Here is a 13,442-nt window from a genome sequence, read left to right on the forward strand (position 1 = left end):
TTAAGTGACTTGCCAGGGTCACACAGCTAGTAAGTGTCAAGTGTCTGAGGCCAGATTTGAACTCAGGTCCTCCTGACTCCAGGGTCAGTGCTCTGTTCACTGCACCACCTAGCTGCTCTCAAACTCAGGTCTTCTTGACTCTCTTTGGTCATTATGCCTGTCTTCAAAAGATTTTTTTTTTAAATAGAGTTTTGTGCTACAAAACGTCTTGAGATCAAGACTGCTGAACAGTCTGCTAAGCTTGTTGTCCATCTGAAGAACCTGCCCTAGAAAAATATACTACCAGACTGTTTCAGTAGCCTGTCCATCCACCTGCATATCATAACCTGACCAATAAAGATTTTTCATCCAACTAGTTTTTCCCATCTAGATTGTTCAACTTATCTTTTCTCAGCTGCTATGGATCTCATTGAGGAGACCCAATAATCAACTGGGGCTTAGGTAATTAGTGCAGTGTCATTTGCAAACAAACATTTGAAAGACCTTACCATGTACAAAGATTTCTCATTCTAAATGAATCATAGCTTAGAATATAGTACATAATAGGGGTGAACACCAGAGCATAAATGTATCCCTGTTTGTTGCCTCAGTTGATAATGCTAATCAGATCTTTGAGCAAGTTACCTCTTATTGCATCTAACAAGTAATCATACAATTTTAACACAATTGTGGGAGATGCCTTGTTGGAGGAGTGGGCTTGAACTTTGTTATAACCAAACAATAAACATGTATCCTAAAGTGCATGCAGAGTGCTCAAGAAGCTGTCACTATGAGCAGAGGTGAGCCAAGGGGAGTCTTCCTGGAGCAGCCAAGCCTTGAAAAGGGACGGGAAGTGGGGTTGCTGTTGTGAACAGTTAAGAAGGGATAAAGCTTGAAAGGTTAAAGGAGAAAGGATTAGTTTGTCTCAAGTCTTTCAGAGGGGACATGTAAACCTTTCATATCTTCATGATTGCTGAAAGGTTGCTGAATATACTTAACAGTCAGAGCAGGGTTTGCTGGAAGAGATGAGACTTGAATGGGATTTCTGGTACCTTATGTACAGTTAATAGCAGCTAACAGCCCTTCATGGACATATTCATGGCTCATAGTGATGATGGGGGTAGCAGTGGGGGGAGGATCCAGGTACTATTCTTGTGAGAACTAGGGAATCCCAGAGTGACATAGAGGGGGAATCACAAGCCAGGACTGGTCTTCCACATATAACTTTCTCTTTTCCCAGCTCTGGCTACTCATCAGGTTCCTCCCTGACTCCCTGAGGGGAACCCAGGAGACCAGGCAATGGCAGCAGAGCTCCTGCCTGTTGGGCCCCAGGTGAGCTATTTTTCCTGAGACTCCATCTCCAGAACTTCTTCATTCTTTTTTTATCTACCCCTTTCCCCTAGCATGTAAAAAAGGGGTCATTGTAAAGTGTTAAGGGCAACTAGATGACACAGTAGATAGAATACTGGTCTTGGAATCAAGAAGATGTGAGTTTGAATTCTTCCTCAGTCACTTACTAGCTGAGTGACTCTGGGTAAATCACTTAACCACTGTCTGCCTCAGTTTCCTTAAATATAAAATGGGTGTAAAATAACAGTACCTACCTGCCAGGGCTGTTGTCAGGGTCAAATGAGATATTTGTAAAGCACTTTGCAAACCTTAAAAGCCCTATATAAACACTTTTTGTTATTATTACAATTATTCTCTGTGCTTTTAAGTTTATGGCATATTTTCCCCACAACTATTTTGTGAACCAGTGGTGGAAGTCTTATATGAATTTTTAACAGTGAGCAAACTGAGGCACAGAGAAGTAGACTAACTTGCCACAGCCACATAACTTGTAGATTTTATAGTTGGGATTTGTTCTTCTAAATCCCACGAAAAGGCCTGGAAAGGCCCATAACTTTTCCACTACAATCACTGAATAAAAAGGTATGTTTGGAGAACTAAAAACCAGCCAGTGACTTCCTGATTGACCTAGAGTTACCCTGGGTTCAGCTGGAATTAATTAATTTTGTCCAGATTACCTGGCTATTCCAAATCCATATTAGGAGGGAAATGGGGAGAAGGGGTTCTGGGAGGAAAGATACAATATCTTTTGGACCACTGTGGTCCAAATTATATGGATTATAGGGAGTAATAGGGAAATGTTAAGTAGCTAGGATAGTTTAATAATTTTTTTAGTCTTCTCGACTGAACTGAATAGAATTCCTTTAGAAATCTTTTTGATTAACTTGATTTTGTTATTATTTCTGTATGCTTCTCTTTCTATGCAAATAAATGCACTAGGAAAAGCACATTTATGGTGTAGAGTGAATTCCTACCCATCCTTTAAAGCCTAGCTGAAATGTCATCTCTTCTAGGAAAACTTCCTTGATTTCCCCAGTTGGTAATAATCTTCCCCTACAAATTTCACATTTACCATGTAATATTATGTATTATGCTTACCTGTGTTTGTAGCTTATCTCCAGACTAGATTGTAAGCCTTTAAAAGGGCAAGGCTATATCTTATCTAAACTTTATATCTCCTTGCCTAGCACAGTTCTGTCCACATAGGTGCTTAATAAATGTTTATTGTATGAATCAATGAATCAATGAATCAATGAATGAATCAAGTAGGGGTTGGGGAGAGATTGGAGAAGATTGGAGACCAGAGCACAGACACCAGATGTGAAACCCTTTTGTAGGTGTAGCAGTGTACTCATGCATAGGGCAGAATATTGAGCTTTATTAGACTCAGCTATATTGTGTCAGCTCCTAAAAAGGAAGACCTGGGTCATTGGTTCCCTAAGCAGGTCAGTAAACAAGCAGGGTGAACATGATGAGCAAGAAATCCCAATACAAGGAGAAAGTTTGACTTCATGGGTGTTACTAAGACTTGGTTGGATGAGACCCATAGCTAGAATATGAAGGGTGTATCTCATTCAAATAAAACAGGACAAGTAAAAGGGAGGGTAAGTCAGCTTTGTATATTAAAATACCCTCATTCAAGCAAATTTAACCAATAACTTTTTATTAAGTACCTGTGCTAGACATTGGGGGACATACAAAATGAAATAGTCGGGAACCAGAATGGGGTAGCATAAAGGAGAGCATTTACATAAAGATGCATGGAAACAGAAACAGGAGTCAGATTGTTTTCTGATTATATTATAGACCACTTGGACAGAAGGAGGAAATAGATGAATTAAGGAAATATCACAAACCTAGCCTAGCATGACATAGTAGAGGTGGGGGGACTTCAATGATCAGGACATCTGATAGAGCTCTCTGTGGAAAGAACAGGTCATAAGTTTTTTACTAGCCTTACTGATGGTCCTACCAAAAAATTGTCAGTGGCTCCATATTATCTATAGGTTAAAATGCAAAATCCTTAGGCTAGATTATACCCTAATTTATCCTTTATCCTGCTCCCCACAAAAGTTTCCAAACCATACCATACCCCGTCTCAGCTTATGAGGTCCTCACTTTATGATGAGATAAAAATCTCACCTTATTCTTTACTGAGAAAATAGAGACCAAATGAATAGAGCACTGGCCCTGGAGTCAGGATGACCCAAGTTCAAATCTGGCCTCAGACATTTGATACTTAGTAGCTGTATGGCCCTGAGCAAGTCACTTAATCCCATTGCCTAGAAAAAAAAATAGAGACCATTTGTCTATCTTTTCCCCTTCATATATCTCGAAACATCTTAGCATCTTCCTTCACTCTCTCCTTCAGTCTCTGAGGAGGTGACCCTTCTCACCAATGCAAACCGCTCTACTTCTGTTCTTGATCCTTTCCTGTCTTCTACAGCAGATCATTCCCACCATCATCCCCTCTCTTCCAGGTCTTCCCTCTAATGTTTAATCTCCATCTCCTGGCTCCTTCCTTGCTGCCTACAAACACTCCCCAGTCTCCTTGAAAAACCCTCATTACACTCATTACTCCCTCTATTGTTCATTTTTCACAGCCAAACTCCTAGAAAAAGTTGTCTGCACCCATTGTCTCCACTTCCTCTCCTCTCATTCATTTCTCAACCTTTTGTAATCCAGCTACTTATATCAAATCAGTTGAAGGCTACTCTCTCCAAAGTTACCAAGGCAAATCTGATGGGTTTTTTCCCCCTCAATTCTCTGCTTGACTTCCCTGTTGCATTTGACATGGTTGACCACCATCTCCTCCAAGATGCTCGCTCCTTTGATTTTTCATGCTACTGTTCTCTTGGTTTTCCTGCTATCTATCTGATTCATCCTCATTCTACTTTGCTGGTTCATCCCTTTCCTACTTTGCTGGTTCATCCCTTTCATACCCCTTTACCAACGGTAGAATGTTTCCCAAGGCTGCGTCCTAGGCCCCTCTTCTGTTCTCTTTGTCCCACCTCATTCAGTGACCTCTTTAATTCCCATGGGTTTAATTAACATCTCTATGCAGATGACTCAAGGCTATATATCCAATCCTAGTCTGCCCTAAATACCAGTTTTGCATTTCCCACTGCCTATTGTATATTTCAAACTAGGTGACCCATAGGTATCTCAACCATCATTCTCTTTTCTCTTCCAAGTGTCCTTTTTCTGTTGAGGGGCACCACTATCCTTCCATCGCCCAGTTTCACAGCTTTGGCATTATTCTTGATTCCTTCTCTTACCCTACATGTTCAATCAAATGTCCAAACTTGCATTTCTACTTCCACTCCATAACATCTCTCACATCTGTTCTGTTCTCTCTATTTATGGTCACCATTCAAGTTTAGGTGTTCAGCACCTCTCACCTGGACTATTACAATAACCTCCCAATTGATGTCCTTTCCTTAGGCGTTTCCCCTCTCCAATATATCATCTACACAACCATCAAAGTGATTTTCATCAATGTGAGTCTGACCATCTCACTGTCCTATTCAGTAAAATTCAGTGTGAAGGGCTTTAAAGCCCTTTACAACCTGGCCCTAACCTACCATTCCAATCATATATTGCTTCCCTTCCCACACGGAATCCAAGTCAACAAGTGTTTAGTAACGTGCCAAGTACTGTGCTAAGTGATGGGAGTATAGATACAAGGAGAAAGAAAGACAGTCCTTGCCCTCAAGGAGGTGGGGAAGACAAAGGGTCCATTGCAAAGAAAATCTGAAGGCTCGGGATTGCAGCCTGAAGATGGCTGGCCTGGGCATTCTTCATAAAATGGAAGTTCTGAGAGGAACTAGCTGGTAAAAGGGAGGTGCTTCTGATGGGAGAAATCCAGGCTTGTAGTGAGCTTCTAGGGTGAAGAAGTTTCTGGGGCCCCTTAGATAAAGTCCAGGGAGTAAGGGTGCAGCCTGGAGAGGAATGAGGATGTGGCTGGCTTGAGTATCCTCCTTAAAGTGGAGATTCTGACAGTCCAGCTAGCTGACCTTCTTGTGCTTCCTTACCAATGGGACTCAATGTCCCATCTCTGCCTTTAGGATGGGCTGTCCCATCCTTGAAATTCACTCTCTTCACTTCCACAACTTAGGCTCTCGTTTCTTTCATCTTCGACATGAAACCTTTTCTGATTCCTGCAACTTCAATCACCCTCTCCCTAAACCGCCAAATTGCCCTTGTGTTGGTTTGCATATGGTTACATTGTCTCACTCCACAAAATGTAAACTCCTGGTGGTAGTAACAGTTTTCACTTCTGGCATTGTATCCTCATGGCTTAACGTGTGCTTCCTAATTGGTTTATTGGTTCATGCATGCTGCACTCCAGTCACATTGGCCTCCCAGTCTTTGTCCAAGTGTTTCCCTGCGTTTGTAACATACTCTCCCCTTGCCCCCTGCCACCTCTTAGAGTCCCTCCCTCCTTTCAAAGCACAATTCAAGTGTCACCTCCAGACAAAACTCGGTTCTGTCTTGGTTCCCCCATAGTCATTATTAGGGCTTTCTTTTAAATTACTTTACAAATAGGTTGTATTTTCTTATCCATGTATGGTTTTCAACCCCCAGTAGAATGAAAACTCCTTGTGGGCAGGAATGATATCTTTCTTTCACATCCCTATTACTCAATAAATCTTTATTGAAATTAACTTAATTCAAAGGGTGGAAAAACTTAAGGGGAAATTTTACTATGAAACTGATTCTTATCCCCATGGTAAAACTGGACACTGAGGTAGGAATGATGGGAAGTTCCAAGTGAAGTATCCTTTCCATCTTAGCCTCTGTGATAGAGGGAAACTGGGAATGGGCTGGCACGTACCCTAGATTTGGTGAGAACAGATTTCAGAGGGTTTAGAAGAAGCATCAGCAGGATCCAGTAGACTAAAGTTCTACAGAGGAACTCAGTCCTGGAGGACAGGAAGCACTCAAGCATAAAATCCTGAAAACACCTAAAGAAACAGTGCTGAAGAAGAGAAAGGGGGAATTGTCTGAAGTGGATACACAGAGAACTTACCCATCCAACTTCCCTTTTTAAAAGATAGTGACAGGACAGCTAGGTGGCGCAGTGGATAGATTACTGGCCCTGGAGTTAGGAGGACCTGAGTTCAAATCTGTCCTCAGATACATAACACTCACTAGCTGTGTGACTCTGGACAAGTCACTTAATCCCCATCACTTAATCACACACACCCACAAAAAAACAAGGATGGGGACAGAAGATCTCTTTCCCTTGACCCTGCCCAGGTAGGGGGCTGTCATCTCATTGTAACATGCCTGCTCTCAGATCCTCAGTGAATCCTAAAATAGTCAACAAGAGAACCAAAAAGTTCATCTGACACCAGTTGGATTGACATGTCCAGCAAGATCAAGCAAAACTTCCATAAACCAAGAGAAGGTCATAAAAGAGGCCAGCTCTTGGTGCCCTGTGTTGGTTAGGGATGCAGTAAGAAGGCACAACACATTCAGGAATTTTTGGTATGCTGCATCAGAGAGCAAGAAATGCTTCTGACCTGCAACAAATCTTACTCTGTGTAGAGATTGCTCACAGTGTTTCCTCCAAGAATCCTAAAGTCATTGTGGAGGGAGAAGCTTGCCTAGTTGTCAATCACCCACCCAAATGCTAGCCTAAGGAGGCAAGAAAAGGAGTATACTGCTTTGTGAATTTTTATTTGTGTTAAATAAAATATCAAAATAAAATTAAATAAAATACAAAAGATGGAAGCAGGGGCAGGTGGGAGAAGATGAGGATGGGAGGGGAAGACTGGACAGAACAGAATCACAGGATTTTAAGGGTCAGAAGGGACCTCATCAGCCTTTAGTCCAACCCATATATCACCTTCCAAACAAGTGATCATGAGGCTTGCACTTGAATGCTGGCAAAGAAAGGAAACCTGCCACCACTTCTCCAGGACACCAGTTCTCCTTTTGGACGTTTCTAATTGTAAGAAAGTTTTTCCTGATATTGAGTTCCAAATTGACCTCTTTGCAACTTCCACCCATCACTTCTGGTTTGACCATCCATGAGCCATGAACAACCAGGTATACTTTGAGTCTGGTTGTCCAGTCAGTCCTGAATCCATCTAATTGTATTCTGATTTAATCTATACCTTTCCATCTACTCCATAATAATAATATGAGATGTTATAATGACCTTTGGGACCAAAGAGAACAATTCCAAACCCTCTTCTATATGACAGCCTTTCAGATACTTGAAGGCAGCTTTCATGTTCCTCCTGTGTCTTCTCTTCTTTATGCTAAACATCCCCAGTTCTTCTTAAATCACAGCCCCCAGAAATGAACCTAGTACTCCAGATAAGGTTTATCCACCTTAATTCTAGCACCTTCCCTCTGATGCCATATCATATTTATCCTTTATATATTTTATTTGTACAAAGTTGTTTGCATATTATCTCCCTCTTTAAACTGGGAATTCCTTAAGAGCAGGAACTGTTTTTTGCCTTTCTTTGTATCCCTGATGCTTAGTACAGGGTCTAGTAAATAGCAGGAGCTTAATAAATGTTTATTGACTGACTAAATATACCTTCTCGTACTTGTGAAGTTTATTTTTTTTTGTGCCCAAGTGTAGGACTTTACATTTATTTTTATTGAATTTCATCTTATTAGATTGAATCCATTGCCCTAGCCTGACTCTGCCATCCTTTGTGTCATCTGCAAATTTGGTGATCGTGCAATCTATACCTTTATCCAAGTCATTGATAAAACTGTTAAACAGCACAGAGCTAAGCACAGATCCCTGGGGTACTCCACTAGAGACCTCCTGCTATGTTGGCATTTAACCCTTAACAACTAGCTGCGCTTTGAGTCTAGTCATCCAGTCACTTCTGAATCCATCTAGTTGTATCCTTTTCTAATCCATTTCTCTCCATCTAATATGAAATACCACATTTATATAAAAAGTTTTGGGGAAATCTAGGTATACTATATCCATAGCATTCCCTTCATCTCCTAGTTTAGTTATCTTGTCAAAAAAAAGCAGTTAGGTTAGTCTGCCATGACCTATTCTTATTGAAGTCATTATTGGCTCTTTGTAATCACTGCTTACCTTTCCAGATGTTCCCCAACATTTCTTTATAATCATCCATTCTAGAATTTTCCCCAAAATCATGCTCACCAGCCCGTAGTTTACAGTTAGTCTCTTCTCTCTTATTTGGAAATTGTAATAGCATGTCTTCTCCATTCTTGTGTACATCTCCTACTTTCCATGATCTTTCAGTAACAGTGGCTCATTAATCACATCTACCACAGGACCTGAAGATGTAATTCATCTGGTCTAAGTAACTTGAATTCATTAAGAAAAAGTAGGAGCTCTTGCTATAAGCCTTACCTATATTGGGCACCAACTGCCTGTGAGTCATTTTTGTTCTGTTGTTGGTAGTGCAAAGGTCATTCCTTCTCCTTGGCAGAGAAAACAGAAGCAAAATAAGCATTGAACAGCTCTGCAAGTTGTCAGTTATTATTGTCCCACCTATCCTGAGCAAAAATCCTGTCCCTCCCCGGTCCCTCCTCAGCTGTGAATTTGAAAAAGATCTAGTTTTAGTCAGCAGTGATCTCAGTGGAATGGAATGGAAGGGCATTTATTAAGAACTTATTATGTGCCACACACCATGCTAAGCACTGGAGAGACAAACTCATGTTCTCATTTAAATTCACAATGTGCAAAGGAGGACTTGTGTTCCTGTTCACTTCATGGCATATGGAAAGGCCAGGTACTCCTTAGGCTCTAGCAGAGAAAGTAGCAGGACATATGGCAAGACATGGAGGATCTTGGGGATCAGTGGCAGCCAAGGTGAACAAGCATTTATTAATGACCTCCTATGTGTAAGGCACTGTGCTAAGCTCTGTGGATACAAAGATAGACAAAAAATAACCCCTGATCATGAGAAGCTCCCAGTCTAATGGGGGAGGCAACATGCAAACAACTATGTAAAACTGTATGAAAGATAAGTTGGAGATAATCATCAGAAGGAAGGGACTAGTAGAATAGAAGACTGGGAAAGGCTTCTCAGAGATGGTGAGATTGTAGCTAGGACTTGAAGCCTAGAGGCAGAGATGAGGGAGAGCATTTCAGGAATAGAGGTGAGCCAGTGAAAATGCCTGAAAAAGAGTGTCTTGTTTAAGGAATGGTAAAGAGACCAGTGTCACTGGATCAGATCACAGAGTGCTGGGGTGGGAGGAGGGGAGAGTAAGGTTAAAAAGACTGGAAAGGTAGGAAGAGGCCATGTTAGGAAGGACTTTGAATGCCAAACAAAGAATTTTGCATTTGCTTATGGAGATGATAGATAACCACTGGGGTTTGTTGAATAGGGGGTCAAATGGTCAGAACTGCATTTTAGAAAGATAACTTTGACAGGTGAATGGAGCATTGCCTGGAGTTGGAGAGACTTGCCTATCTGGATAGTCCAGGCATGAGGTAGTGAGGGCCTGCACCAGGATAGAAGGCATATAGAAGTGATTGATAGGACTTAACAACAAATTGGATAATAGGGGATGACTGAGCAAGGAGTTGAGGGTGACATCCAAGTTCTAGGGATGACGGTGCTCTTGCTCCTGTTTGTCCTTCATTCTCGAAAAGGACCATGACATCAGGGAAGTGATGCCATGACTTGCAAGTGGATTGGATTTAAGTGAGGGAGGGCTGTGTAGTCACCAGCCTCACTCTGTCTTCTGGAGCCATCTGGGTCCAATGGCAAGATATAGATCAGGACAACTGGAGTTGGCCATCAGTGCTTTTGACATTAATAAGGAAGTTAGGAAGAGAAGAGAGCTTGGGGGGAAAGATAATGAGTTCAGGTTTGGACATGTTGAACTTAATGTATCTATGGGACATCCAGTTGGAGATATGCAATAGACAGTTGAAGATGTGAGACTGGAGGTCAGGAGAGAGGTAAGGGCTGGACAAATAGATCTGAGGATCATCAACTTAAAGTTGATAATTGAATCCATGGATATGATGAAATCACCAAGAGAAATAGTAAAGAAGGAGAGGAGAAGAGGGCCCAGGATGGGCCTGGAGGGGATGACCACAGTGAGGAGGTAAGACCAGGGTAAAAAGTTAATAGGATATAAGGTTGTATTGAGAAGAGTAGCTTTCAGGAATAAGGTGGTAATAGTCCCACTGTACACAGACCACATCTAAAGTGTGAGGCGTAGACTTGGAGCATCTCAGTTGGGTTTCAAAGGATGAGTATGAATTCAGCAGATGCAGAAGAGGAGGGAGAGTACTCTCGCATGGCAAGCAACGTAAGCAAAGACTCAGGATAGGCATAGGACAAGTCCATTCAGTCTTCTGGTTTGCCAGGGATGCAATGCACATGGAGAGGAGGAGTAGGAGATAAGCTTGGAAAGGAACCACAGTGCCAGACTGTGGAGCCCAAGTGACCAGCAAACCTGGTTCTAGTCCAGATCTCGATACTGATTGGCCCAGGGACTAGGCACTTTACTTCTCAGTCTGTTTCCTCATCTGTAAAATAGGAATAATGGACCCTGACTTGCCTCCTTGTGTTTATGAGGATCCAATTAAGTAGTAAAAGTTGATTCTCTTTGAAACTGTAAAGCTCTTTAGGGATTTGTGCTCTTGTCTTTGTTAAACCGTGATCAGTGGCCTCCTTGCAGTGATATAGTGAGGTTCATGATGGGGATGTACAGCAGGATTGGCTTTCTTCGTTTCAAGAATGTGAGCTTCTATGTAAGGAATAGGGAGACCTGCCCTAAAGCCCACAAGCTCTGAGGGGATTCCAGGCCCAAGAACTATTAAAAGACCCAGGCTTAAGTTTTATCTCTGACACATGGCAGCTCGTCCAGAAATCCCTTCTGTAAGAACATTTTCTGTTCTGTTTTTAGACTAAATCAGTGAGAAAACTTTAGGGGCTTGGAAGATTCTAGAAATACCTGCAGACACCAACCCTGCTTGCTCTTTCCCCTTTTGGAACAAGTGTAGTGGCAGTGTATAACGAGTGCTAGAGTTATGGTCAGGAGTCATACCCTTTAAATCCTAGCCCTGACACTCAACAGCTGTGTAATTTTACCTCATAGCCTTGGTTTCCTCATCTATAAAGTGGAAATGATCCTTGTACATTATGGAGATGATGGTAAGGAAAGCACTTTTTAAACTTGTCCTCTAGAAATGTGAATTATCATCATAATTATCACCATTGTATCCTCAGGAAGGCCTCTGGCTCTAAAAACATTGTTCTTGTTACCTGTACAAAAGCATGAAGGAACCAATCATAAAACTTGTCTTGGCCCGCCCAAACATACCTGCTAGATCAGCTGGGGGGTGTGTTGTGTGGCCTGTGTTCAGTAGGGCCTCCATTCATTCCTCCTTCCTCCCCAGCTAGGACATTGTGAGAAATCTAAGGTGTCAGTGATTCCTTCCAGCCTCAATCCCAATGCCACCTCTTCTAAGGGGGGATTTCCTGATCTTTCAGTTGTTAGCGTTCTTCCCTCCACTCCCAAAATGAAATGTATTTTGTATTTACTTATGTGTCAATACTACTTTCCCCTCCCCTCCCCTTCCCCAACATCTTCTAGAAAAATATAGGGTCCTTGAGGCAGGGGGCAGTTTTAATTTTCTCTCAGTATTCTCAGAGCCTGGTATGTAGTAGCTGTTTAAGAAATGTTTGACACCTGAGAGGGACCTTGCTAGACCAAAAAGATTCTCACCCACCCAGGTTGGGGGAGGGCAAGCGAAGCCTGAAGGCCTGCAGGTCGGAAAGGGTGGGGACAAGTTTGGGGAATGATAAGTGGTCCTGTTTGACTGGAATACAGAGTGTGAAGTAGAGGACTGTGAGATAAGACCTGCCAGCCAGGCAGGTTACAGCCAGATTGTTGAGGCCCTGGAATGCTGAGGAATTTGGGGCTTTGCTGTTTTTAACAGGAAAGGGATGAGATCAGAGCTGTGCCTTAGGAAGGCATATCTGGCAGCTGTGTGTAGGATGGGTTGGATAGGACAGCAGGATTCATTTGGCAGCAATCCTAGTGAGAGGTAATGAAGGTCTGAACTATGGTAGTAGCAAAGTAATGAATGGGTGAATGCAGAAGGGGCAAAAATGACCAGACTTGGCAAGGAATTGGATGTGGAGAGAGGCGATGCAATTGGCAGATCAGGACTTAGGAGCAAGGTATAGGAGGAAGAAGATGAGTCCCATTTTGGGAAAGTGTTGGGCCCAAAATGCTGGTGGGACATGTAGGTTGATGTCAGATTTAGGATGATATGATTTGGAGCCAGAAGAGACCTTATGTATCCTCTAAGACAACCCTTCCAGAGCCATTTTATAATTAGGAGACCTGAGGTCCATAGAGGTTGGGATTTTTACCCACAGTCACTCAGATAGTTATTGGCATTTGAATTTGTACCTAGGCCCCAACTCCAGATCCAGGTTCTTTCCAGTATGCAGTGATCCCTGTAATGGGATTGGAGGTAGATAGTGCAGAAGAGACCAGGGCTTGATATACAGATTAAGAGTCACCTGCATAGAGGTGATAGTTGAAGTCAGGGTAATAAAGGAGATCACAAAGGAAGAGAGTGTAGAGAGAGCAGAGGGTTGAAAACCAAGTCAATATTTGATTTCTTTTGAAGCTATAGAATGATTCAGTTTCCTAATCACCAAAGATTTTATTTGATTTCTTGTGGGGACCTACAACACTGGCACAGACATAAAATGGTCAGTGTTCACCGGCATGTGGGCTCATTATGGCTCCTGTGCTTCCCTGCCCCCACCCCACCTCAGCCCACAAGAGGCACTGCTTGTTCTTTTCTTTCCAGAGCTGGCAACCCACGTCCAGTCGCCTCCCTGCTCAGGAGAGGTAGTAGCAGGCGTGGGCACACCTCCTCCCCTACTCCCTGAGGGAGAGATGGCAGTGAGTGCTCATTTCCCACCTCTTGTCCTTCCCTTGCTATCATCCTCCCCCAGGGTACCAGAAGGAAAAGGATCTAAATTATATTATGTCGCTTTTACCTCTTCCAAAGGTTTACTCACCCCAAATTCTCTGGAGGGAGTGAATATTTTAAAAAATTTATTATTTTAAACATTCTTTTATTTTTAAATTTTGAGTTTCAAATTCACTCCCTCCCT

At 42.3% G+C, this 13,442-nt stretch overlaps 1 protein-coding gene across 1 annotated transcript in view; it reads left to right on the forward strand.

Annotated features, from left to right (window-relative positions):
* The first annotated feature begins 1,239 nt into the window (after positions 1-1,239).
* LOC114039799 (zinc finger protein 16-like) overlaps positions 1,240-13,442 on the forward strand; it is a 50,315-nt gene continuing 38,112 nt past the window's right edge. Inside the window, exon 1 of the mRNA XM_027857674.1 lies at positions 1,240-1,311. Coding sequence (XP_027713475.1) covers positions 1,279-1,311 — 33 coding nt within the window. The 5' untranslated portion in view covers positions 1,240-1,278. The remainder of the gene's footprint in view (positions 1,312-13,442) is intronic.

This window comes from Vombatus ursinus, unplaced genomic scaffold (genome assembly GCF_900497805.2).
Source record: "Vombatus ursinus unplaced genomic scaffold, bare-nosed wombat genome assembly UNPS02012319.1, whole genome shotgun sequence".
Lineage (NCBI taxonomy): Eukaryota > Metazoa > Chordata > Mammalia > Diprotodontia > Vombatidae > Vombatus > Vombatus ursinus.